The sequence below is a fragment of the Anomaloglossus baeobatrachus genome, chromosome 5 (assembly GCF_048569485.1).
Source record: "Anomaloglossus baeobatrachus isolate aAnoBae1 chromosome 5, aAnoBae1.hap1, whole genome shotgun sequence".
Lineage (NCBI taxonomy): Eukaryota > Metazoa > Chordata > Amphibia > Anura > Aromobatidae > Anomaloglossus > Anomaloglossus baeobatrachus.
The window spans coordinates 326,311,228-326,336,350 of NC_134357.1; the positions used below are offsets into that span (position 1 = coordinate 326,311,228).

General features: G+C 48.8%; 1 protein-coding gene across 1 annotated transcript in view; it reads right to left on the reverse strand.

Annotated features, from left to right (window-relative positions):
- Positions 1–1,307: 1,307 nt before the first annotated feature.
- The window catches only part of LOC142310062 (bactericidal permeability-increasing protein-like), a 182,207-nt gene continuing 158,391 nt past the window's right edge, over positions 1,308–25,123 (reverse strand). Inside the window, exons 12-15 of the mRNA XM_075347533.1 lie at positions 12,952–12,994; positions 11,380–11,443; positions 11,213–11,289; positions 1,308–1,430 (exon numbers count right to left, since the gene is read on the reverse strand). Of these exons, the coding sequence (XP_075203648.1) occupies positions 1,350–1,430; positions 11,213–11,289; positions 11,380–11,443; positions 12,952–12,994 (265 nt within the window). The 3' untranslated portion in view covers positions 1,308–1,349. The remainder of the gene's footprint in view (positions 1,431–11,212; positions 11,290–11,379; positions 11,444–12,951; positions 12,995–25,123) is intronic.

The window sequence follows — 25,123 nt, forward strand, 5'->3', positions numbered from 1 at the left end:
TCTGCGCTTTTAACATACATGTATGCTATCCGTGTGACATCCAGATAGCACACGGACAGCATTAACTTGTATACTTACCTGTCTCTGGCATTGCTGTTACTTCCGGGTCTGCACTGTGTGCAGTGAATATTCATGAGCATAATGAGCAGGACCCAGAAGCAACAGCAGAGGGAGAAACGGCAGCACCGGAGACAGGTAGGTATAATTTTTTTTTTTTAGGGACAGGTATTTTCTCCGCTATGTGTCACACTGATGTCACACGGATCACACAGTGTGCAGTGTGTGTGACACTCGTGCTGCCAGCAGAAAATGGATATGTCACCATGTTGAGCAGATAGACACAAGTGTGCTCAACAACGGACACACAATCTTTGTGAAAACACAGATGTGTGCACAAACCCATTGAATTATTGGATGCATGTGTGTCCGTGTCTTTGGTAAGTGTGAAAACGGAGACACGGATGTCTGAAGGAGGCCTAATAAAAATAATCTAACTCATCAAGATCAAGGCTATACGCACAATGCACTGCTTGCTAGACTAAAGGCCATTTTACACGCTACGACATCGCTAACAATTGCTAGCGATGTCGAGCGCTAAAGCACCCGCCCCCATCGTACATGCGATATCGTGTGATCGCTGCTGTAGCGGACATTATCGCTATGGCAGCGTCACACGCACATACCTGCTCTGCGACGTTGCTGTGACCAGCGAACCGCCTCCTTTAGCGTCACAGCGACGTCACAGCAGCGTCACTGAACCGCCGCCCAATAGAAGCGGAGGGGCGGCAGCAGGTAAGGTGAGGTTCCTCGTTCCTGCGGCGTCACACATAGCGATGTGTGCTGCAGCAGGAGCGACGAACTACTTCGTACACCGAGCAGCAGCGATAATTGAGAATAGGGGGGAATGTCACCGATGAGCGATTTTGACCGTTTTTGTAACGATTCAAAATTGCTTATAGGTGTCACACGCAAAGACATCGCTAAAGCGACCGGATGTGCGTCACAAATTCCGTGACCCCCAACGAGATTGCTTGAGCGATGTCGCAGCGTGTAAAGCGGCCTTTAGATATTGAAGTGCATTGCTTTTTTTTTCCTCTTTAGAAATAGTAAAATACAGATACAGGCAAGGCAACACTTTGTCAAGAATATTCTCATGGTTGAAAACTGGTGAATCTAATTTTTAATAATCTGCCTAAGTGTGTTAAAATATGTTTCTCCAAGAAACCCGCTTGGTCACAGTTTGCTTTAAAAAAGACACTACGGTAATTTACATTCATTGAGAAGTGTTTAATAAAATGACAAACAATATCATATGAAGAAAGAGTAATGTGTTAGCATGGTCATGTTACTTATGACCCATGTTCAGGCAGAATAACCACCAGTTCTCTCCAAGGAGTGTAGTACATATCCATGGACATCAACAGGCAGCCCTGAAATGACATAACAGTGACAGTGCATTTGTACCCTTGTAAAATATGAGACGATCACAAACCAATATGTATATAGTACATTAGTATAGGATTAGTATAGTATTAATTACTTCTGGAAAACTCCCTTTACAGGAAAGTGTAAATTACCAACCAATTCTAGTTATTTTGTTAATTAGGAGGTCATTGTGATGAAGAATATGCCATTACTACAATTTCTGTGGTCCTATAGCAAAGGCAGGATCTAGTATACAGTAGACAAGTATGCAACAAATTGTGCTTATGCTACAAACAAATAATAGGTATTAGAGTCAGAGGACTAAACAAGTCACCGCCATATTATTTTTGTACCTGCAGTTATACACCAAGAAGGATGGGGGCTTTCCAACTTTATGCCCATACATTTTTTATATGTATTATACCCTAATTTTAAATACTGAGATAGAAAACTTAATGTAAGTACTCATAATTATATCCCCAGTGGTCTAGAGTGATTTAGGGTTTGATTCGGTATCTCCCTGGTGGTCTAGAGAGGTGGAGATAATTACATTGTTATCGTTGGTGCTTTAGGGTGGTATAAATGGTTTAATACCTAAGGGTGGTGTCACACACAGCGACGACGACAACAACGTCGCTGCTACGGCACCATTTTCTGTGACGTAGCAGCGACGTCCCATCGCTGTGTGTCACATCCAGCAACGACCTGGCCCCTGCTGTGAGATCGCCGCTCGTTGCTGAATGTCCAGCTTCATTTTTTGGTTGTCGCTCTCCCGCTGTGACGCACACATCGCTGTGTGTGACAGCGAGAGAGTGACGAAATGAAGCGAGCAGGGAGCAGGAGCCGGCATCTGGCAGCTGCTGTAAGCTGTAACCAGGGTAAGCATCGGGTAACCAAGGGAAGACCTTTCCCTGGTTACCTGATATTTACCTTCGTTACCAGCGTCCGCCGCTCTCGCTGGCAGTGCCGGCTCCTGCTCTCTGCACATGTAGCTGTAGTACACATCGGGTAATTAACCCAATTAACCCGATGTGTACTGTAGAGAGCCAGCACTAAGCAGTGTGTGCGGCTCCCTGCTCTCTGCACATGTAGCACAGCGACGCGTCTCGTTATGCTCGCTGCTGCGTCTGCTGTGTTTGACAGCTAAGCAGAGATCATAACAGTGACTTACAAGGTCGCTGTTGCATCACAGAAAATGGTGACGTAACAGTGACGTCGTTGTCGCTGTCACTATGTGTGAACCCAGCTTAACACTGCTGAAGTTCTAAACACTTTGATGAAGTTTGGCCTAATCCGCTAATTTCATTGGGACCAGATGACCATTTAAATGTGTAAGGGCACCTCCCAACGCTCCCCCTATCATGATTTTAGGAAAGAAACAGATTTGTCATTTGGAATTTCAATGCCTCATCCTTTTGTTTTCAGGAGTAATACATGTAAGGGGCTGTTGGAAGAGTTAGACATTTGCTGAATAAACTGACAGTTATCTCATGTATGGCCAGTTTACAGTAGATTGGAGGTCAAACTTCATATTCTAAGTTGTTAAGGATGGTGAAAGGGTAATGATAATGTAGCGCCCCTGAGGCTTCAGTCGTGACAGAGTGAGGAGGTCAGTCCCGGTTTCACCACATTACACACTCAAATACACACCAGGTTACCCTGTTCCTACTGGTGACTGGACTAGGGTAGGGCAATATAGGGGTCGCCGACAGAGAGGGATGCCCTCATACAGGGCCCCAGTCCCACTAGCTTAAGACCTGGGAGGGGGGAAGTGTAACCAGCAGGGGGAGTCAGGAGCCGACACAACAGTTAGGGAGTTCTCCAGAAGGAGAGGAAGGGAGCAGTCGCATCTCAAGGGTGCTCCGGTGGGAAGGAGGAGAAAGTTCACACGGTTGCCGTGGGGAGAGTGAATCTGCTCCCCTCGGAACCGACGCCACGCAGGGCAGCAGGACCCTAGGGAAGATCATACTTCACATTGGTTTTCCAGAATCTGCCTGGACGGGGAAAGTTTCAAGCTTCCCTGACTACACAGCACCCGACAGCACAATCTCACATCAAGACGGACACCATATTGGAACTGCGGCACCTGCATATAGGAACAAGAGTACATCTCGTGAAAACCCGGGTCCCCATGTAGCTTCAAGACAGGGTATCCAAAGACAGGCATTACAAGGAGGAATAAGGAAGGAACAGATTTGAACTCGGCACCAATTCCATAAAAAAACTTTGATCCTTTATTGAAGAAAATATATTTAAAATTCCAGCCAGAACCGTTACAAGGAGGAAACCCACTGAACACCCAAATCTAATGGGTTCGTGTTCGATGGAGCCCATCATAGCAAGTGATTGGTATTACCTGGGTGAGCGACACAGCACTAAAAGTGAGTAAACAACCTGGAACTACAGCCATAGACTCTGACTCTTTATTACTGGTACTGCCGCTCACCGCTGCCATTACTTCTCCCGTCACCATCCTCCCTGAGGCCTGTGGAGAGCGATACCATCCCTTGCTGCTACTACCATCTGCCCTAGAGAACAGCAACGGCAGTGGTGGCCCATTCCCTGGCCGCATACCACAGGTGGCGTCACGACAAACACCTCACTACTATCCCCATCATCTTTCCCCAGCTTTCTTTTGTACGCCTCGGGGCATTGGACCCTGGCTAGGCCGTCCATGACCACGACAGTCGACGGGCCAGCAACGAGTAAGTTCATCCATCTGCACCGTGAGGCGTTCTAATAATATCTCCAATGATTTACAGTAAATTACGGTAAGTAAAAGGCTAAGATGTACAGTATATGTAATATACATTGTATCACCTAAATACGTCTAAAATTAATTAAAAAAAACACACACTAATTTATTTTAAAAAATGTTCCCATGCATCTCCTCCATCGTACTCCACATTTTCCGAATGCAGCTCCAATGACTGTGAATAGCAGCAATTACAGCTATTCACAGATGCCAGGTAGTGGCAATAACTTTCATCAACATTGCCAGGTCTCATTGAGCGCAGCGTTGAAGTAATGATGGTGATTAAAATTGTTGTCATCACCCTGCGCCTGTGAATACTTGTACTTTACTGCTATTCACAATTACCAGAGCTGCATTCAGAGAACGTGGTCTGTGATGGAGGAGCTTTGTGGGAACATTTTTTGAAAATTGGTGAATGAGGGATAGTGTGGGAGACCATTTATTCAAATAAACTATTTTTTCCTCTTTGTGTGTTTTTCTGGGATTATTGGGTTAGTAATAGGGCTTGATGCCAACTGACACTACACAGCTGACATCATCACACAAAATATTACCCCGATTGCCACTGCACCAGGGCAGTCGAGAAAAGCAGGGCAAAGCATCAGAATTAGTGCATCTAATGTGATGCGCTAATTCTGGGGCATCTGCGGGCTGGTATTTTTAATAATACATTTTTAATAATATATTTTAATAATACTAGCCCCCAGCTATCTAATTTACTTTGGCTAGGTTTCAAAAATAGGGAGGACCCAGAGTTGTTATATTTATTTATTTATTTATTTATGCCTGCTTGCCTATATGCCTGCTTTAATCTAAGCTCTCTCTCCTAGATCAACTCTCCCCGAACTGCTTCCAGAAGAAAGTATGCTGAGCATCGGGACCCCAGGGTCCCATATAAGTTCCAATGACCCAATGTGGCTGACCAATTACAGTAATGCTAGTAGCCAACATGTCTAAGGCATTGCTCTGTATGTCAGGTAGTCCCAGTATGTTTATTGACTGTCTAACAGCCGAAAAATATGCGGGGCAGGGATTCGAGCATGCGGTAGATGGAAACTAGTGCATGCACAGAATGAAATTGATTCCTCTGCATTTAAAAGGAAAAAGACCCTGCACATGTGCTGGTTCAATGCTGTAGTGACCTATGAATGTCAAAGCGTCAAAATCTACATTAATCAAATACACTCCATAGACACTTTAGCACTAATTAGCATATAATGCAGGAGTGTTAAACATTTTTTAAAAGTTTGTAGCACGAGTAGGAATAAGATATGTTTAGACAGGTATTTGCAAGAGATGAGCAAATCAATTTGCGATAACCAGGTCCAACGTTCACTTTTGTACTCTATAGCAGCTGAACCAGGGCAATGAACCAGCACTTGAATGCTAACATTTTGGGTACCTCTTGCGATTACTAGGCACTTCCAATGTCATGACTAGCCCTAATGCAACATGATGTTACAGGATTATACCTACAAAAATATGGAATATATATACACCCAATAAAACACAATATGATGCTAAATATGAAAGAATATTTTTTTGAGTATCAGAAGAAAACAATAATAGTGTCACGACAATAAGAATGAAGTAGCAAATAACCGTCAATAATAGAAGCCCAAAAAATTGACAGTTACTCACATTATAGGATCACAAGGTAAATGTATTTGACGATGGCTGTAAATTACAGACCGCTATATACATAACCCCCCCGAAGGAGTCCACATGAAACGCGCATCGGGGCTATGGATCTAAACACTAGGACATATCACTATATGGGTAAGCATTTTAACTTCTTGGACTGATGTTCATTTGCATATTTGCACTTAACTATCAGGGATACCATATCATAACTTGCTGCTTGGCCAATGGCCTGCAATGTATTTTCTGGGATTATATATTGTCAAATGAATACATGCTTTGTAGTTTATATTAACATTGATTTTATAAGCAGAATGTAAATGGACTCTTTCCTTTGCCCCATGTCCCCAGGACCTGTACTCAGACAGTGTTGTGCAATAAGGAACTGTTGTAAGCAGAGAAAGGGGGATGGAAGACCCAAGATGTCGGTTGGGTCAAGGACTGGTGCAGGAGTTCTGCTTGTATGGGCAGAATTAATAGGCTCAAGAATATGGACTTTAGCTTGTTTCAGGTTTTAATATAGATCTGATCTGGACAACCAGATTTAGAAGGTGTAGGAGATGGTCAAATCTCCCCAGTAATGTACATATTGATGATTGTTTTGTATTTTATGTATATGTAAACTTATGGATTATATGAACTAGTAAAATAGGTTATAGCATGAAGATAGGAATGTTGCCATCTAGTGGCTATTATAGGTTAATTCAGGCACATGGGAAATTTTAGAAAGGATAAGTTTAATGGTAGTTATAAGAGGGCAGAAGGCAGAGTGAGTTAGAACAAGGAAAACGTGGGCCTAGGTGCAAGGGCCTGTCCTGAATTCTGAGGCCACCTCTGTATGTCTGGAGCCCAGGGCTCACCCTCGCAGGCTAGGAAAAGCCATCCAGAGATCAAACAGACAAGGAGCTGGAAAAGGGAAGGGGATATGATCCCAGAGTAATGTCAGAGCAATTAGGAAGAAAGGATGCCAATTACCATGCCTACCATGATGGTGTTGAATGAAAGGAAAGAAAGTTTGGTTAAGAAAATTCTGGTGTGGTGTATTCCTTCACAGCGACTTCAGCACCTGCAGAAGAAAAACCCATTGGAGTCCCTGAGGGGCAGCTGGGTGTCATATCCACTTCTCAGGTATATGCACACACCCAGGAACCTTTTGGTAAAAGAGCATGGAGGTAGTGCAGCCCCCCTTCCCCCTTCAGGATCACTGTGAAGCTCAAAATAAGGGGGCATTTGGATTTGGGAGCACATAATTCTCTAGATTTCTTTTCTTGGGAGCCATTCCACTTTTCCAAAGAATTTGTGTTAATAGTGTAAACCCCCAATAATTTTGTTAAGAGATGACGGACTTGAATAGAGACTTTTTTTGTGTGTATTGAGTTGGAGCTTTTATTGGGAATATTTTATATAATATTTTGGATCACATTTATCATGGTGCTCTACGCTGATCACTTACACTTGCACCACTTTCCATCTAAATATCCGAATGACATGATCCAGTTTAAACTCCAAGGGATTTATTCACTATAATGAGGTAGCAGAGTTACTTTAGGCTGGGTCTCGGCCTCTGTTCAGAGATGTCATTCTTTTCAGAAGTGAACATGACTGTGTTCAACCATGTTTTTATGCACGCCTTAAAACATGTACACCAGCAGACCATAGGCCAGAGAGAGTCCAAAGTGTCATTATAGGGAATCTTCTGTCGTTTCTCTGTATGAATCACATATTTCACAGATTTACACGTAAACCCCGGCGTAAGCGTTCAGCGTAGAGCACCGGATAAATTTAAACGAGCCTTACTGCAGTCTTTGGGAGGAAGAATAGTCAAATTAATAGCAGGTCAAGAATTGGTTTTATTTATGTGTTACACCATTCACCCTGCAGTATAAGTGATTACACGGATTTATTCTTTGGCTCAGTGCATTTACATTGATACCAAATTTATATAATTTTTTAGGCTTTTATATTGCTGCCAACAGTCATGTGATAGATTGTTTTTTGCAGGACAACTTGAATTTTTTTTTTGTACCATTTGTAGGCACACAACATTTTTTGATCGGTCTCTATTCCGATTTTTGGAAAGCAGAATGAACAAAAATTAGCAATTATTACTATCCACGGCAGGAACACGGCGTCACCTGGCGATCGGAGTAGAAGTCACTGCAGCGGACTCCAGTGGTGACGTAACACCGAGCAGTCTGCACCGCACTGCACCTCTCCTTAGGGTAGTATTATAAAGGGATTTTTACATTCTACACAGTGGCCTGGGTTCTAATATACAGCATGCTAGAATGCTGTATATAACAGCCCACTGGTGGTGGCCGCAGCTTATAGTCGCCAAATTTGGTGACAGGTTCCCTTTAATTTTTTTACGTAGTCCCAAGAAGGGACATCATCTTTCTCTAGTCTGATTGCTGATCTTATCCTCTGTAATGGTTTTACAATGCAGGGTATTCGATTACTGAATCAGACACAGGCTCTGCCTAAGACAGGACCTTGGAGGCCACCGTACCCCACAGCCATTATTCCTCCCGAGGTCACCATGGAGACCATCAGCACAATGCAATCGCAACCACATTGTGCTGATGAAATGAAGAAGCAAGCCCCCTCCCACTGGTAAGTAGTTTGATTCTGCTGTCACTATTGACAACAGCATCAGGGGGGTTAAACTTCCACAATCGATGAAAGCAATGATTGTGGGCATTACAGCAGGGTGTCAGTTATGATACATAGCTGTTGCCTACTGATGATTTCGCCGGCACTACATGTGAGCCGGGGCGATTGTAGCACCGCACATGTACTTCAATTTGCAGGAATGCACCTCCCACAACACCGTGCATGAATGGTAGATGTCATAAAGGAATAAACATATGTTACGCTAAGTGTACATTGCTTTTAGGACTATTGCCTGGCATATATGAGGGACTAGAAATAGGTCCAATGCTATTGCATTGGGAGTGCGGTGAAATGAACATCTGTGTATGCTTAGTGGTGCTGACACGAGCAATGGACATGTGTCACACTGATTACACTTTCCAACATATCTGTTGTATGTCACCCCTCCGTATTTGTGTATTGTATGCGTTGCGTCATTTGACTTCATTAACCTCGTGCACTCGCTCTTCCTTGTTGTGTGCTGTATATTGGTATCTGGTGTTGTTTCTTGAGCTGTGTTCACTATGTGGTGTCTCCCCTGAGTGCTGTGTGTGTGCTTACACTATGTGGTCCCTTGTAAGCTGATCGTCCCCAGAATTTTTTGGGGGGCTAATTAAATGTGGTAAAGGCTGTGTGTATTTTTATTGTAAATAAACATAATGTGTGTGTGTGTGTGTGTGTGTGTGTGTGTGTGTGTGTGTGTGAGACGCCCTGGACCCCAGGGGTCACAGAATAACATCACGTACACACACACCCCCTGGTCAGGAACACCCGTCAAACAAAACCCTTGTTGCCTCCCTCCAGGGTCTGATGTCCACACCAGCTGGGGCGGAGCCAGGCGGTTGGCCCCACCCACCGAGGCGTTCACAGGCCTGGAGGTGGGAAAAGTAGTCAGTTTAAGTGGAGGAGTTGAAGTAGAGAGGTGGTAGAGAGAGAGAAGGAGAGACGGTGTGTGTCTGGGTCGGAGCCCAGGCACCATCAGCAAGGTCGGCAGATGGTGGTGGCCGTCTGCAGGAGTTGGTGGAGGTCTGCGGAACCGTAGGACCTGGGTCGGGTGGTGGCCCGCCGGTACCGAACCGGGCAGCGGATTGAAGCCAAGCACCAAGGTAGGGTACTCAGACCCCGACTAGGCTCGGAAGCCGCCGTAACGGTCAAATTCTCTGATTGCGGTCTGGACCTCAGGGGTTCATTCCCAACCAAGTCCCATCAGAAGGCAACAGCCCAACCCGTCCTGATAAGAGCCACCGCCAACGTCCAGAGATCCAAGGCCCAGCGCCTGCGGGCAAAACGGGCTCTCCCGACACGTACAAGCCGGGGAGCGGACCACCCGTGGGAATCCATAGGGGTCACTTACACATAGGTGCAGGGAATGACAGCCACCATCAACCCATCCGGGGAGAGTGAAGATACCACAGCTGACTACGGGCCCCGTCCATCCAACCGTTTGGTTTACCAGAGACTCTGTTCTTGACTACCCGAGTGAGTACACCAGTGCCATCCGGCACAGCGCTGCACCATAACGCTGCCCCGCATCCACGCTGCCTCCCCGCATCGGCACCTGCACCTATCCCCTACTCACTACTCCCTGAACCGGGGCCCCGGGAACAACCGCCCCTACCCACAGAGGGGCCAACACCTGAGCTGCTCTCCGCCATCGCTCCCGGGAACCCCCGTCACCAGCAGCGGTGGTGCCCAGCATCACCACAACCCCGTGGGTGGCGTTACAACCGATATCCCACACCAAACCTCCCCTTTTCACTCGTGGGCGAGGAGGCGCTGCTCGAGCCCCCGGGTCCGGCCCCGTGCTCGAGCCACCGAGGAGCAGAAGCACCGGACCCGAGCGCCAGCGATTCCCAGGCGAGCGGCGTTCCCAACCACTCCGCTCGCGACATGTGTATATATGTATATATATATATATGTATATGTATATGTATATATATATATATATATATATATATATATATATATATATATATATATATACCCATTTTTATTTGTTTTCCTCTCTCACACACAGCTCTGCTATACACTCAGCTCTAACACACACACAGCTCTGCTATATACTCAGCTCCATTACACACACATAGCTCTGCTATACACTCAGCTTAAATCCACTCCAATCTAGATGCAACCATAGGTTCCCAGGACCTGTTTGATGTCACCGTCATGTGATCAGTGACATGATCAGAAGCTGCTGCTCCAGGGGACTCTGCTGTGTCTGCAGGACTGCTGTGCGGGAGTATGAAGCGGAGCCGCGGGTGTAATGTGCAAGGGGTGGAGCCGAGCGTGTAACAGGCAGGGGGCGGAGCCGCGTGTAATGTGGGGGGGCAGTGCCGCGCATGTAATGTGCGAGGGCGTAGCCGCGTGTGGAAGCTGTTTGAAACTGCGCCTGCACTACTGACAGTGGCGCGGTGCATGCTGGAATAGGGTTACAGAAACTGGAGATTATGTATGTAGATATATTTGACTGTGGCCACAATCTTGGTATATGCTTTCTATTTTTGTCCTTTCCATAGGAAAGAACAATTTGCTGTATTTTCCAAAACAGTGTGACGCCGTTTACCAGTTACATGTGCCATGTAGCTTAAACGCTCCGTCATGGGTTGATTTTGTGATTAATGGGGTCCTATGGAAACGTTAAGATCACCTTATTAACTTTTATAGAACACAATTGTCAGAGACCATTTTGTATAATGTATCTATACAGTGACAATAGCAAATGTTAAAATGTTATCTTACCGGAGTAACTGATATTGCTGACTCCTGCACCGTTACATTAGCAAATGAAGGCAAAGGAATACCACTGCTTAATCCACCTGGAGGGGAAATTTAGTATATAAAGTTATTACCACCTTACTGAAGGCCTCCAGAGTGTAAAGAAACTATGATAGCTACGTATGACTTACTATTGATAGCTTGAACGACAGATTCTTGTAGCATGTGTCCAAGGGAATGCTCTAATTCTGCAACCTGGCACATCAAAGAATAATATAGTAAGGCTGGGCTTATACCTTATAGTAGTGTGCCACACTGCCAAGTATCACCCTTTTTTATTTGGAGGATTGCAACAGTTGTGTAATGTGGTTAAAAAGCGCCACATTTTTCACAGCTGAAACAAGTTAAAGAAACAAGCTTTCCATGCAATCCACATTTTACCCAGGGATTAAGAATTTTGAGAATGAAAGATCACTTCTGGCAGAGAAAAAAACAGATTTCTCTGATAAGATATATTACAAAGCTGCTTATTTTCATGTGTATTATTCATTTATGAAATAAAAATTAAAACGACGGTCACATTTTCAAGAGAGCCTTTTACCACATTTTATGTGCTAGACTGGTCACATAATAAATGGCAGAAGAGCTGAATAAAAATTGTTTTCATTATTTCTCATCTCTGTTGCAGAGATATTGGCTTGTAAAGTTTACATACTGATTTCCCCCTAAATCAAGAGTAGTTGGCAGAGATTATTTTCTCGTGGCAGTTACTTTTTCTTCTGTATGTTGCTGGCCAATTGTAGGCAGATGGTGTCATACAGGAAAAAAGAATATGGCACCAGAAAATGTCAGAACCAGCTCTTTCTCTGTCTAACCAGGTTAAAGGGAACCTGTCATCAGAAATTTGGCTTTCAACCTAAAAGTTTCCCCCTCTGCAGCTCCTGGGCTGCATTCTAGCAAGGTTGCTATTCTTTTTGTGCCCCCTTTTAAACCAAAATAAATACTTTATAAAACTGTACCTTTTGGTTTGAAAATCTTGTAAATCGTCCATGGGGGCGGGCCGTGTGGCGTCCGTTGCTGTATCTTACGCCATCCCCCATGCTCCAAATCATCCCTCATAACGCCGCCCACTGCGCCCGAGGTCCCGTGCACGCCGGGACACCTGGTGACGTGGTCGCAGGCATGAGAGTATGGGCAGCGCTGTGATTGCATCGCCCGCTCTGGTCGGCGTCCCGCCTCCTTCCGAAGGGGGCGGGTCGTACAACCTCAGAGCGACGTCACACGGCAGGCGGCCGATCAAAGCGGAGGGGCGGAGATGAGCAGGATGTAAACATCCCGCCCACCTTCTTTCTTCCATATAGCCACCAACGGCAGGTAAGGTGATGTTCCTCGCTCCTGCGGCTTCACACACAGCGATGTGTGCTGCCGCAGGAACGAGGAACAACATCGTACCTGTCGTGGCAGCGTAATTTTGAAAAAGTCGGAGCCTGCACCGATGATACGATTACCACGCTTTTGACCTCGTTAATCGTATCATTTAGGATTTACACACTACGATGTCGAAAGTGACACCGGATGTGCGTCACTTTTGCTTTGACCCCACCGACATCGCACGTGCGATGTTGCAACGTGCAAAGCCGCCTTAAGAATCTCTGGTCCAACTTCTCCCCTGTGAGTTAAACACAGCAACTATACAACTCTCTTTCTTTGGATACATGTTATAGTACTCTTTTTTTATATATATACTTATTCTGTATACTTGCATCAACATGGCCGACAGTACTTTTGAAATCCTGGAATTTAAAACTGAAATAAAAATAAAGACATGACCTGAAACATTAAGCTCAAGGCAACAAAACAGCACAATGTTGGGGCTATGCAGAGACTTTTTTGGGGGTATCTAGTAGATTTTAATAGATTTTAACCTTGAATTAACCATTACCAATATAATGTGCCTTTATGTAGCCAAGGCTCAGGAGTAGAGATGGACGAACCTGCAGATGTTCAGCTTCATGTCTGGCTTCATCAGTGGAATGAGGCTACAATCAATGTAGCCTGATTCCCCTGATGAAGCCAGGCATGGTGAAACATGTTGGGGAGGCTATGAGCTGTAAGGTTTTAGCATCAGCATTAGGCTGAAGTCACACTTGCGTGTGACTCATACGAGTATCTGATCGCACTGCCCAGACCGTCCATGGCTCTCCTGACAGGAGCTGGTCAGCATCATAGAAATACATACAGCCGCTCCTGGCAGAAGAGAACCAGCCGTTCCGGCAGTGTGATCCAATATTCGCACGAGTCACACGCAAGTATGACTAGAGACTTAGGGAGAGACACTTAAAAAGGTTTAATATAGGAGTCTCAGGTCCGCAGCCTGTTATTCTCTAAGAGACAATATAGATAATGTCTCCCCAAAGCTGTAGTTGTAATGTTAGTGTTGTTAGTGTAGGCATCACAATGATTATACTTAAGAAAGTTTTAAAAGGTTTTAAGTTAAGGTTGCCTATGGAAAATCGTGTTTAATGTAAATTAACCCTAAGCTAACCAGGTAGCAGTGGAGGTTAGTAGTTAATTAACACTAAAGATATGACACTTTGATGCAATGTAAAGCAGTCAGTGTACAGTTTTTATAACAGTGTAAATTTGATGCCCTCTAAATAACTCAACACAGTCATTAATGTCTGAACAGTTGGCAACAAAAGGGTGTACACTCTTAAATGAAAATGGCCAAATTATGCCCAAAGTGCCAATATTTCATGTGGTCACCATTATTTTCAAGCACCGTCTTAACTCTTTTGGCCATGGAGTTCACTAAAGCTTCACAGGAACCACTGGAATTCTGTTCTACTCCTCCATGTCAACATCCAAGAATTGGTGGATGTTAGAAACTTTGCTCTCCTCTATCTTACATTTGAGGATGCCCCACAGATGCTCAATAGGGTTTAGGTCTGGACACATGCTTGGTTAGTGCAGCCCTGTAAGCCTCAGGTTTTTTAGCAAGGCAATGGTCATCTTGGAGGTATGTTTGGGAACGTTGTAATGTTGGAATACTGCCCAGCTTCCGAAGGGAGGGAATCATGCTCTGCTTCAGTATGTCACAGCATATTTTGGCATTCATTGTTCACTCAATGAATTGTAGCTCCCCACAGCCGGCAGCACTCATGTAGCACCAAACCATGACACTCCCACTGCCGTACTCCTTACCTAGTTACCGCTGCACATACTTGATACTATCTGAACCAAATAAGTTTGTCTTATCAGACCACAAGACATTGTTCCAGTAATCCATGTCCTCAGTATGATGCTAGTCACTACTTATGGGGAGTATGGATGAAAGAGTAGTCAGGAAAGGGTGTGGTAATGGGAGGACAGGTATGAGCACAAGGAATAAGCAAAGGCATAGTCAAGTCAGTATCTGAAGGTTAGAAATCCAGGAGAGCACGTAATAGGTTCAGGAAGAAAACAGAGACGTGGTCAGGTAATGGTCTGAGGTCAGGAGGCAGGAGGTCACGACAGGAACAGGGAGCGGGCAGAGAGAAGTCTAATAACAGTCTGGGGTCAGAAAACCAAGATCAGAACATAAGAGAGACACAAGCCAACAGCACAACTGCAGAACCAGAGAATACAACTGGCAAGGTTTTGGGCGAGAATGCTCAGTAAAGAAGCCTGAGCAATTACCAGGAAGGTGGAACACCTGAGAGATCAGCACCAACATGGAATCCTGCGCTGTCAATCAGGCTGCTAGCTCAGTAACTCAGGAAAGCACAGCAGAGCATCTCCAAAGGCAAAATGCTCTGCACAGAGAAATCGGGACACTCAGGCTTTCTTGTGCATCATCTTTAGAAGAGGCTTCCTTCTGGGACTACAGCCATGCAGACCAATTTGATACATTGTGCAGCGTATAGTCTGAGCATTGACAGACTGACAACCCACCCTTTAACCTCTGCAGCAACACTGGCAGCAATCATACATAGATTTTAAATAGACAACCTTTGCATATGACGCTGAGCATGTGCACTGAACTACTTTGGTCAACCATGGAGGGGACTATTCTGAGTGGAACCTGACTTGTTAAACCGCTATATGGTCTTTGTGACTGTACTGCAGCTTAGTTTCAGGTTGCTGACAATCTTTATACAGCCCAGCGCTGTCTTTATGTAGAGCAGGGGTGGGGAACCTTTTTTCTGCCGGGGGCCATTTGGAAATTTCTACCAACCTTCGGGGGCCGCACACAATTATCAATGTGAAAATGACCCTGCTATATTTGGTAAAACAATTAATTAACTCACCCCTACTGTGGCGGCTGGGCTGCTCTTTGGTGCGGCTTAGATGTTTGGTGATACTAATCATGTTTCTTCTCACAGCTGCTTTTTCATTTTTGTCTGGGTCTGGAGCGCAGTCAACTCTTTGTGATAAGATTGGTAAATCATATACATCACATAACAGACGCTGTATATACATCACAGGAGACACTGGAGGCACATATAACACATAGGAGACACTGGGACTGCTGTATATACATCACAGGAGACACTGGGGGCACATATATCACATAGGAGACACTGAGACTGCTGTATATACATCACAGGAGACACTAGGGGCACATACATCACACAAGGGGCTGGGGACATGTATATGCCCAAAGCCCCTCCTGTGATGTATATGCCCCCAGTCCCTCCTTTGATGTATATGCCTTCAGCTCCTCTTGTGATATATATGCCCCCAGCCTTTCTGTGATGTATGTGCCCCCAGCAACTCTTGTGATGTATATGCCCCCAGCCCCTATTGTGATGTATGTGCCCCCAGCCCTTCTTGTGATGTATATGCCCCCAGCCCCTCTTGTGATGTATGTGCCCCCAGCCCCTCCTGTGATGTATATGGCCCCAGCTCCTCTTGTGGTGTATGTGCCCCCAGCCCCTCCTGTGATGCATATGCCCCAACCTACCTGTGATGTATATGCCCCCGCCTCTCCTGTGATGTATAAGTCACAGGAGGGGCTGGTGACATGCACATCACAAGAGTGGCTGGTGACATGTACATCACAAGAGGGGCTGGGGACATGCACATCACAAGAGGGGCTGGGGACAGGCACATCACAAGAGGGGCTGGGGCACAGGTGCCACAAGAGGGGCAGGGGCACAAGCACCACACAAGAGGGGCTGGGGCGCAGGCACCATACAAAAGGGGCTGGGAAGCAGGAACCACACAAGAGGGGCTGGGGCGCAGCCACCACACAAGAGGGGCTGGGGCGCAGGCACCACACAAGAGGGGCTGGGGCGCAGCCACCACACAAGAGGGGCTGGGGCGCAGCCACCACACAAGAGGGGCTGGGGCGCAGGCACCACACAAGAGGGGCTGGGGCGCAGGCACCACACAAGAGGGGCTGGGGAGCAGGCACCACACAAGAGGGGCTGGGGAGCAGGCACCACACAAGAGGGGCTGGGGCGCAGGCACCACAAAAGAGGGGCTGGGGAGCAGGCACCACACAAGAGGGGCTGGGGAGCAGGCACCACACAAGAGGGGCTGGGGAGCAGGCACCACACAAGAGGGGCTGGGGAGCAGGCACCACACAAGAGGGGCTGGGGCGCAGGCACCACACAAGAGGGGCTGGGGCGCAGGCACCACACAAGAGGGGCTGGGGCGCAGGCACCACACAATGTGAGGGGCTGGGGAGCAGGCACCACACAAGAGGGGCTGGGGAGCAGGCACCACACAAGAGGGGCTGGGGAGCAGGCACCACACAAGAGGGGCTGGGGCGCAGGCACCACAAAAGAGGGGCTGGGGAGCAGGCACCACACAAGAGGGGCTGGGGAGCAGGCACCACACAAGAGGGGCTGGGGAGCAGGCACCACACAAGAGGGGCTGGGGAGCAGGCACCACACAAGAGGGGCTGGGGAGCAGGCACCACACAAGAGGGGCTGGGGCGCAGGCACCACACAAGAGGGGCTGGGGCGCAGGCACCACACAAGAGGGGCTGGGGCGCAGGCACCACACAATGTGAGGGGCTGGGGAGCAGGCACCACACAAGAGGGGCTGGGGAGCAGGCACCACACAAGAGGGGCTGGGGTGCAGGCACCACACAAGAGGGGCTGGGGAGCAGGCACCACACAAGAGGGGCTGGGGCGCAGGCACCACACAAGAGGAGCTGGGGAGCAGGCACCACACAAGAGGGGCTGGGGCGCAGGCACCACACAAGAGGGGCTGGGGCGCAGGCACCACACAAGAGTGGCTGGGGAGCAGGCACCACACAAGAGCGGCTGGGGAGCAGGCACCACTGGGGGGCACAGATATCACTTGCGGAGCCCTGACATCAGTGGGGGGGAGGAGGGACACACAAACCTAGGGTGATACACAGCATTGGAGGGCATACAACACTGAGGGGAGGGGGGCCACAAAGCACTGGACAGGGCACACAGCAGCAGAGGGCTGGCGCTGGACACACAGCAGCGCTGGACTCATAGCACCGGGGAGCAGGCACCAGACACGCGGCTCCGAGGGACGGGGGGCGGGTACACAGCTCAGAGGGACGGGGCGGGCACGCAGCTCATAGGGACGAGGGGTGGAAATGCAGCTCAGAGGGCCGGGGGGCGGGCACACAGCTCAAAGGGTTGGGGGGCGGGCACGCAGCTCAGAGGGCCAGGGGGCGGGCAACGCAGAGCACTAAACCCGCCCACAAAGTAATTCCTCTCTCGCTGCTACTGGCCAGTGAGAAAATGCATTGGTAAAAACACATGTGCGGATTTAAAGGGCCAGCGGCCCACAAGATGGCGATGGCGGCTCGAGCACTGCCGCCCTCCGGGAATCTGTCCGTGGGCCGCATAAAAGGGCATGGCGGGCCATATACGACCCGCAGGCCGGAGGTTCCCCACCCCTGATGTAGAGAAACAATTCTTTTATTCAGCTCCTCATTGAATTCTTTACCATGATGTGCCATGTTGAATTTCCAATGACCAGTATGAGAGAGTGTGTGAGCGATAACACCAAATTTAAAAAACCTGCTCCCTATTTACACCTGAGAACTTGTAGCACATATGAGTCACATGAAATAGGAGAGGGAAAGTGGCTAATTGGGCACAGTTCAGCCATTTTCACTTAGGGGTGTACTCACTTTTCTTGCCAGCGGTTTAGACATGAATGGCTGTGTGTTAAGTTATTTAGAGGGTACCAAATTTACACTGTCATATAAGCTGTACACTGACTATATTACATTACATTAAAGTGTCATCTTCAATGATGTCCCATGAAAATATATAATTAAATATATAAAAATATGGGGGGTGTACTCAATTTTGAGATTGAAAGCATCAGACATGCTGTTACACAGGCTGGGGATGCTGTCTGACTGCAACCAATCATAGATGCTGGGACTGCCGGTGGGCAGGGAAAGCAGTGCATATGCATGACATTAATGAGCGGCTCTGTAAGTAGTGTGAGTGGCCTGGAAACAGTGTACAGAAACTCTGTAAGTATAACACGCCTGCTTTCCCCCTTTTTTCTTTATTTTTCTTTAATTCTTATAATTACCAGAGTTGCCAGACCCAGATCATTACCTGTAGTTCCCTGAGAACTAGGGGCCCGTGGTCGGTGCTCAGGTACTTTTGCACCTGCGCGGATCTGGACTTTTACAGTCCAGGTCCACCCATCACTACAAAGGATCTTAAAGGGATTAAATTCCTGTGAACCATGAATTTCAAGAAATTTAAGTAAAATTCAATCCTCAGATCAATCCGCCCTTCTCTAATTGCAATTTATAACTAATTTTACATACTTAAAGGGGTTTTCCCATGAACATACTTCATTTTAATCAATATATATTGGAATAATTTTAAGTTCCACAATTGGATGTGTTTACAAAATTGTTCCTGTGCTGAGATAATCTTATATATATGCCCCTGCTGTGTACTGTGTAATTCCTGTGTCTGATGTACAGAGACATGGTCTGATCATATTACATCTCATGGGCTGGAGAGGAAGTAAGTAAAGAATACCGATATTACAGCATGGGATAGCAATTAATTCTTTTAGGTAAAACATTTTTTAAAAACAGGCACAAAATGTTTTACGTCACAGAAAGAATCAGCTGTTATCCAGTCCTGTAATATCTGTATACTCTTTTGTATCCTCCACTACTCTGGTATGATGAGACCATGTCCCTATATTGTCAGAAATGGCTATTACACAGTACAAAGGAGGGAAACATATATAAGATATAAGATTATCTCAGCACTGGAACATTTTGTTTTAAATACATTGTAGAACTTATTATTATTTAAAGATTTATTGATTAAAATCAACTTTAAAATAAACTTTGCTTGTGGGAAAACCCTTTAAATGCGTGCAGTCAGCAGAATATATACTGTAATTTTGTCAATAGGTTTACAGTCAAATTGCCCAAAAAGTATTCCCAGCAGCACTGCATGTGTTTTCCTATACAGCTACTGCACCACTAGAAGTTGAATTGGTAAAAATATGTTGTGCAATTTGGCTACTAGTATAGTAACACCGAAAGAAGGGCAGTGAGCCCCATAGGGGTGAATGGACCCCATGACCATCGTGAGGGTGCAAGGTTAGGAGGGGGTTAATTGGTTGAACTGGGATAGGGGATAGTTAGGACTATTGGATTGGTGGAAGGAAGCTGTAGGGGGATTGGAGGGGAGCAGGGAAGGGGTGGGGGTTGTGGGGGGGTATAAGAGAGGGGGGTGGACTGATTACCTCCCCTTTCGTCGTTGAAAAGTTGTGGCCCCAGGACGTTGTGCTGCCGCTGCTATGACTGACCTTAATGCGCTGTTAGAGATGGTGCGGGGGGCCTCCGAGGTCCTCGGCGTGGACGCTCTGCGGCAGCAGCTGGTGGCGGTCTGTGGAGCTGGAGCGGTACAGCCTGCTACTCCTGCGCCCGGACCGCTGCTACGTGCTCGGCGGGCGCGACCGCCGGAGCGCTACTCCCCCAGTGGGAGGGGGAGAGAGAGATCTAGGAGCCCCTACGGGGACCCTCCGGGACAGCGGAGCCCTCCATCTTACCAGGGGGAGCTGCCGGCCGCCGGGAGGAATCCTCGACGGAGATCCCGCGGGTCGGGGGTGGGCGGAGCCTCGGCGGGGCCCACTTCCGGTCCGCGGCCAGCACAGTCCAGGACCGGAGCAGCGATCACAGCAGCCCCCAGTGAAGTGCCGGCTGGGGGTGGCGCTCGTCGGGGTATGGCACGGACGGAGACTCCCTGCAGACGGCAGGGGAGAGCGACAGGTCGGAGGATGGGGGATGAGGAGAGCGGCGACGTGAGGAGCGTGGAGGAGGGGTACGGTGGCCCGGAGGCGCAGATGAGGTCCACAGTCACGGTCCCCGCCAGCAAGGATCGGGCTGGGGGGGGTTCCCAGCGACGGTCAGATGCAGCACGGCCTTCCTGCAGTCGGCAGGGAGGGAGCCCACTGAGGACGGCGGCAACAACAGCAGCGCAGCAGGTGCCCATGCAGACAGCGAGGAACGACGGCGGCGGGGCGCCACGGCGTGAGAAACGAAAAAGGTCGAGCAGGAGGCGCCCGGAGGAGCAGGGTGCGGTGACCGTGGGGGTTGACGGCCGCCAGGTGCAGGCTGTCCCCTCGCTGGTCCCCCCTGTAGACTTCGGCAGCACGTCAGATTCCGGCGGTGACGATGGAGCAATGGCAGCGGCAGGTCGGGCAGAGCGGCAGCAGGAAGATCGTGGTACGGCTGTGCCGGCGGTTCCACGGCAGCCTGGTGAGCAGACGACTGACATGTTTAATGCTGTGTGTAGTGGGGGCGGGGGTTCCGTCGCGGGAAGTGTGGCACAGGGGGCGAGTGGGGTCGGTCAGGCTGGTTTCCCGGGCCCGGAGTTTTGGGGGCAACTTTTGGGAGCGTTGCAGGGGTTGTCGGCGGAGCGGGTTGGTCGGACTGGGCCGGGGGCTCCGGTGGGGGCGTGGGTGGGCCCCACGGAGGTGGTGCAGACTGAGGCGGCGGTGAGCGGGGTGACGGTGCGGGACCCTGCCTCGGCGGTAGGTGCGGGAACGGCGGCCAGTGGGGCGGCTGACGTGGGTGCGAGCAAGGAGGCGGAAAAGGAAAAAGAAAAGGAGGATGAGGTTGTGCGGTTGGATGATAGGGCACGGAGTGAAATTTACGTGTGTTTTGAAGGTCAGTTAGGGGTTCACTTGAAGAAGGAGGTGAGGGAAAAGATTTGGAAAGGGGAGTATGTGGAAATTTTTTCCCTGCTTCCCTTGGAGAAGTTTAATTTGGATAAGGTGAAACCCAGTGATACAAAAAAGGAGAAAGAGGATGAGGAAAAGCGACGGTATAGATTGATCCCGAGGACGTTCACTAACTGGCTACAGGCCTTTGCGATCTTAGCCAGCGTGATCGGGGAAAAGGAGCCGGAGCATTGTTCCGCCCTATTTGGTTATATGGACGCGATAGGGGAGGCGTATAGAGTGTATGGCGGTTTAGGGTGGCTAAGATATGATGAGCAGTTCCGGCAGCGGAAGGCTCTGCGGCAGGGTGTCCAGTGGGGCCACAAGGATATTTCTTTGTGGATGCGGTTAATGACGGCTCCGGCTCAGCCCTTTCGAGGGGGTGCCGGGAGCCCGGGTGCGAGCGGCGGGTCCTCGGCTGGACAGAAAAAGGGGGCTTGTTGGCAGTATAACGAGGGACAGTGTAAGTTTGGGGCCTCGTGTCGGTTTAAACACGAGTGTTCCGGATGTGGAGGGTCCCACTCCTTGGCCAGGTGCTTCAAAAAAGGAAAAGGAAAGGCAGGGGAGGGGTCTGGAAAAAGGGAGGACGCCAGTGAGAGTAGAGGCGATGCTTCCCTATTTAAATAGGTATCCGGATGTTAGGGCGGCGGAGTTGTTGGCAAGTGGTTTTACGGAAGGTTTTCGGATTCCGTTTGAATCTGAGGCGCCGGTGTTTCGCCCGGGGAATTTGAGGTCCGCAAAAGAACATCCGGCGGTGGTGAAGGAAAAGCTGCAAAAGGAGGTGGAATTGGGGAGGATGGCGGGTCCATTCCAGGACCCGCCATTCTCCAATTTAAGGATTTCCCCCCTTGGGGTGGTGCCTAAGAAGGAGCCGAACAAATTTCGGCTCATTCATCATTTATCTTATCCGGCGGGATTGTCGGTGAATGATGGGATATCGCCAGAGTTGTCGGCAGTTTCTTATGTATCTTTTGATAAGGCTTTGGAGCTGGTAAGGGTTGCCGGGCGGGGGGCCCTGATGGCAAAGGCGGATGTGGAAGCAGCTTTTCGTTTACTCCCGGTGCATCCAGAGAGCCTTCATCTCTTAGGGTGTATGTGGGATGGTGAATACTATGTGGATCGTTGCCTGCCGATGGGCTGTTCCATTTCGTGTGCTCATTTTGAGGCATTTAGTACTTTTGTGGAATGGGTAGTCAAAGAGGTGGCAGGAGTCCATTCAGTGATTCACTATCTGGATGACTTCTTTTGCGTGGGTCCGGCGGGCTCTTCGGTCTGCTCCTTGTTGTTGTTCACGTTAGAGCGGATCGCGCGGAGCCTAGGTATCCCGTTGGCAAAGGAAAAAACAGAAGGGCCGGCGACGGCCCTATGTTTCTTAGGGATCGAAATTGATACACTGGCAATGGAATGCCGATTGCCGGAGGGGAAGCTTCTGGATTTGAAGGCGTCGGTGCGGGTTTTGTATCAGGCCAAGAAGGTGCGGTTGCGGGATTTGCAGTCAGTGCTTGGAAAATTGAATTTCGCTTGTCGCATTATGCCAATGGGGCGGATCTTTAATAGGAGGCTGGCAAGTGCAACCGCGGGGGTGAAAGCTCCAAATCACTTTGTCAGAGTGACCAAAGTGATGAAAGGGGATTTGTTGGTTTGGGAGAGGTTCTTGGACCGGTACAACGGTCGGACCCTTTGGATGAGCGAGGCTTTGTCCAATAGTCAGTTGGAGTTGTACACGGATGCGGCTGGAGCGACCGGTTTTGGGGCAATTTTTCAGACGCACTGGTGTGTTGGAAAGTGGCCACGGCTTTGGGTGGAAGCAGGTCTGGTGAGGAATTTGGCTCTGCTGGAATTGTTTCCCATCATTGTAGCAGTGGAGTTATGGGGCCCTGTTTTTTCCGGAAGAAGGGTTTGCATGCATTGTGACAACATGGCGGTGGTGCATTCCATCAATGCGCTGTCGGCAAAATCCCCGCCGGTTGTGGGGTATTTGAGGCACTTGGTGTTGAGGTGTTTGGAGTTGAACATTTGTGTGGTGGCACGGCACGTGCCAGGGATTCGAAATGAGGTGGCTGACGCGCTATCACGATTTCAGTTTTGCAGGTTCAGGAAGCTGGTGCCGGGAGCGGACGCGGATGGAGAACCTTGTCCGGAATGGCTGTGGGACCTGGCATCGGTGTAGCATTTGAGGGGATTAGGAGATCGGTGTCTGAGGCTACTTGGTGCCGATATCAGGCGGTGTGGAAGGAATGGGCGGAGTTGGAAAGAGGGGATTTTATGGAGTCGGGTTACAAGGGCCGAGTGTTGGGGGTCCTGGTGTTCATTAGTGGGGATTTTTCGGCAGGTCGGTCCGTTTCGGTGATTGGTTGCAAGTTGGCGGCATTGGCCTTCTTGTTTCAGATGCAAGGGGTTCGGGACGCGACTAAGGATTTTCTGGTGCGGCAGGCAATGAAGGGTTTTCGAAAAGGGGCCCAGTCGCGTGACATGAGGCGGCCGGTGTCATTGCCATTGTTGGGTCGGTTAGTGGGGTGTTTGGGGGAATTGTGTTCGTCTCCTTATGAGCGGGTGTTGTTTTCGGTAGCTTTTGTATTGGCGTTTTTTGGGGCCTTTCGCATTGGTGAATTGGTCAGCCCGACCAAGCAAGCGATGGGTGGGTTGCTGTTGGAGGATGTTATGCTGGGGGAGGATAGAGTGGAATGTCGCCTTCGCTTTTCGAAGACGGATCAGAGGGGCCGGGGGCGCTTAGTAGTGTTGTTTGCTTTACCGGGGCACCAGTTGTGCCCGGTGGTACAAGTGTCAGAGTTTTTAAAGGTGCGCGGCGGTTTCCCTGGCGTTTTTCTTAGACATGCGGATGGATTGGCTTTGTCGCGGTACCAATTCAATGCGGTGCTGAAGATGGCTTTGGTAAGGGTGGGGGAGGAGCCACGTGAGTACGGGTCTCACTCCTTCCGGATTGGGGCGGCGACGGAGGCCGCCAGGTGGGGTTTGAGTGAGGATTGTATCCGGCGGATTGGGAGGTGGGAGTCTTCCAGGTTTCGCTTGTACATTAGGCCTCACTTAGTCAGGTGATGGTCAGGGGTGGGGGATTCCTGGTTTGTGTTGATGCTGGTTTGTTGTGTATTTTCTTGTTCTGTTGCTGTTTTTATTCGTGGTTTTTGTATTTGTAGGTCCATGCCTTGTGTGGATCCTCGGGCACTCCTATGTGTATTGGGGAGCGTTGCGAGCGGATGTGCGTCGTGACGGTCGGCAGCTTGGAGTGTCGGTGTCGGAAGCCCGAGTAAAGTGGCTCGGAATTCGGGGCATGACCTGGGGTAGAGTGCACCCAGAGGTGGCTTATTATAGCCGTATGGATCGTGACCCTGATGTGTTAATTTTGCACGTGGGTGGGAACGATCTGGGAGTAAGGTCAGCAAGGGAATTAAAAAGGGACATAAAGCTGGACCTGTTACATTTGTGGAGGGCGTTTCCGGGCATAGTTATCGTTTGGTCAGACATTATAGCTCGGACTCAGTGGCGTTTTGGTAGGTCGGTGGACCGGATTAATAGGGCTCGGAGCAAGCTGAACCGGGCGATTGGTAGGTTTGTGGCGAGGAATGGTGGGTTGGTGGTGCGGCATAGAGAATTGGAGGAGTCCACGGAGCAGTATCTAAGGAGAGATGGGGTTCACTTGACCGATGTGGGTCTGGATTTATGGATGTTGGGTTTGAGGGATGGCCTGGAGCAAGCACTAGGGGTGTGGGGGGCCCGGGCCAAGTA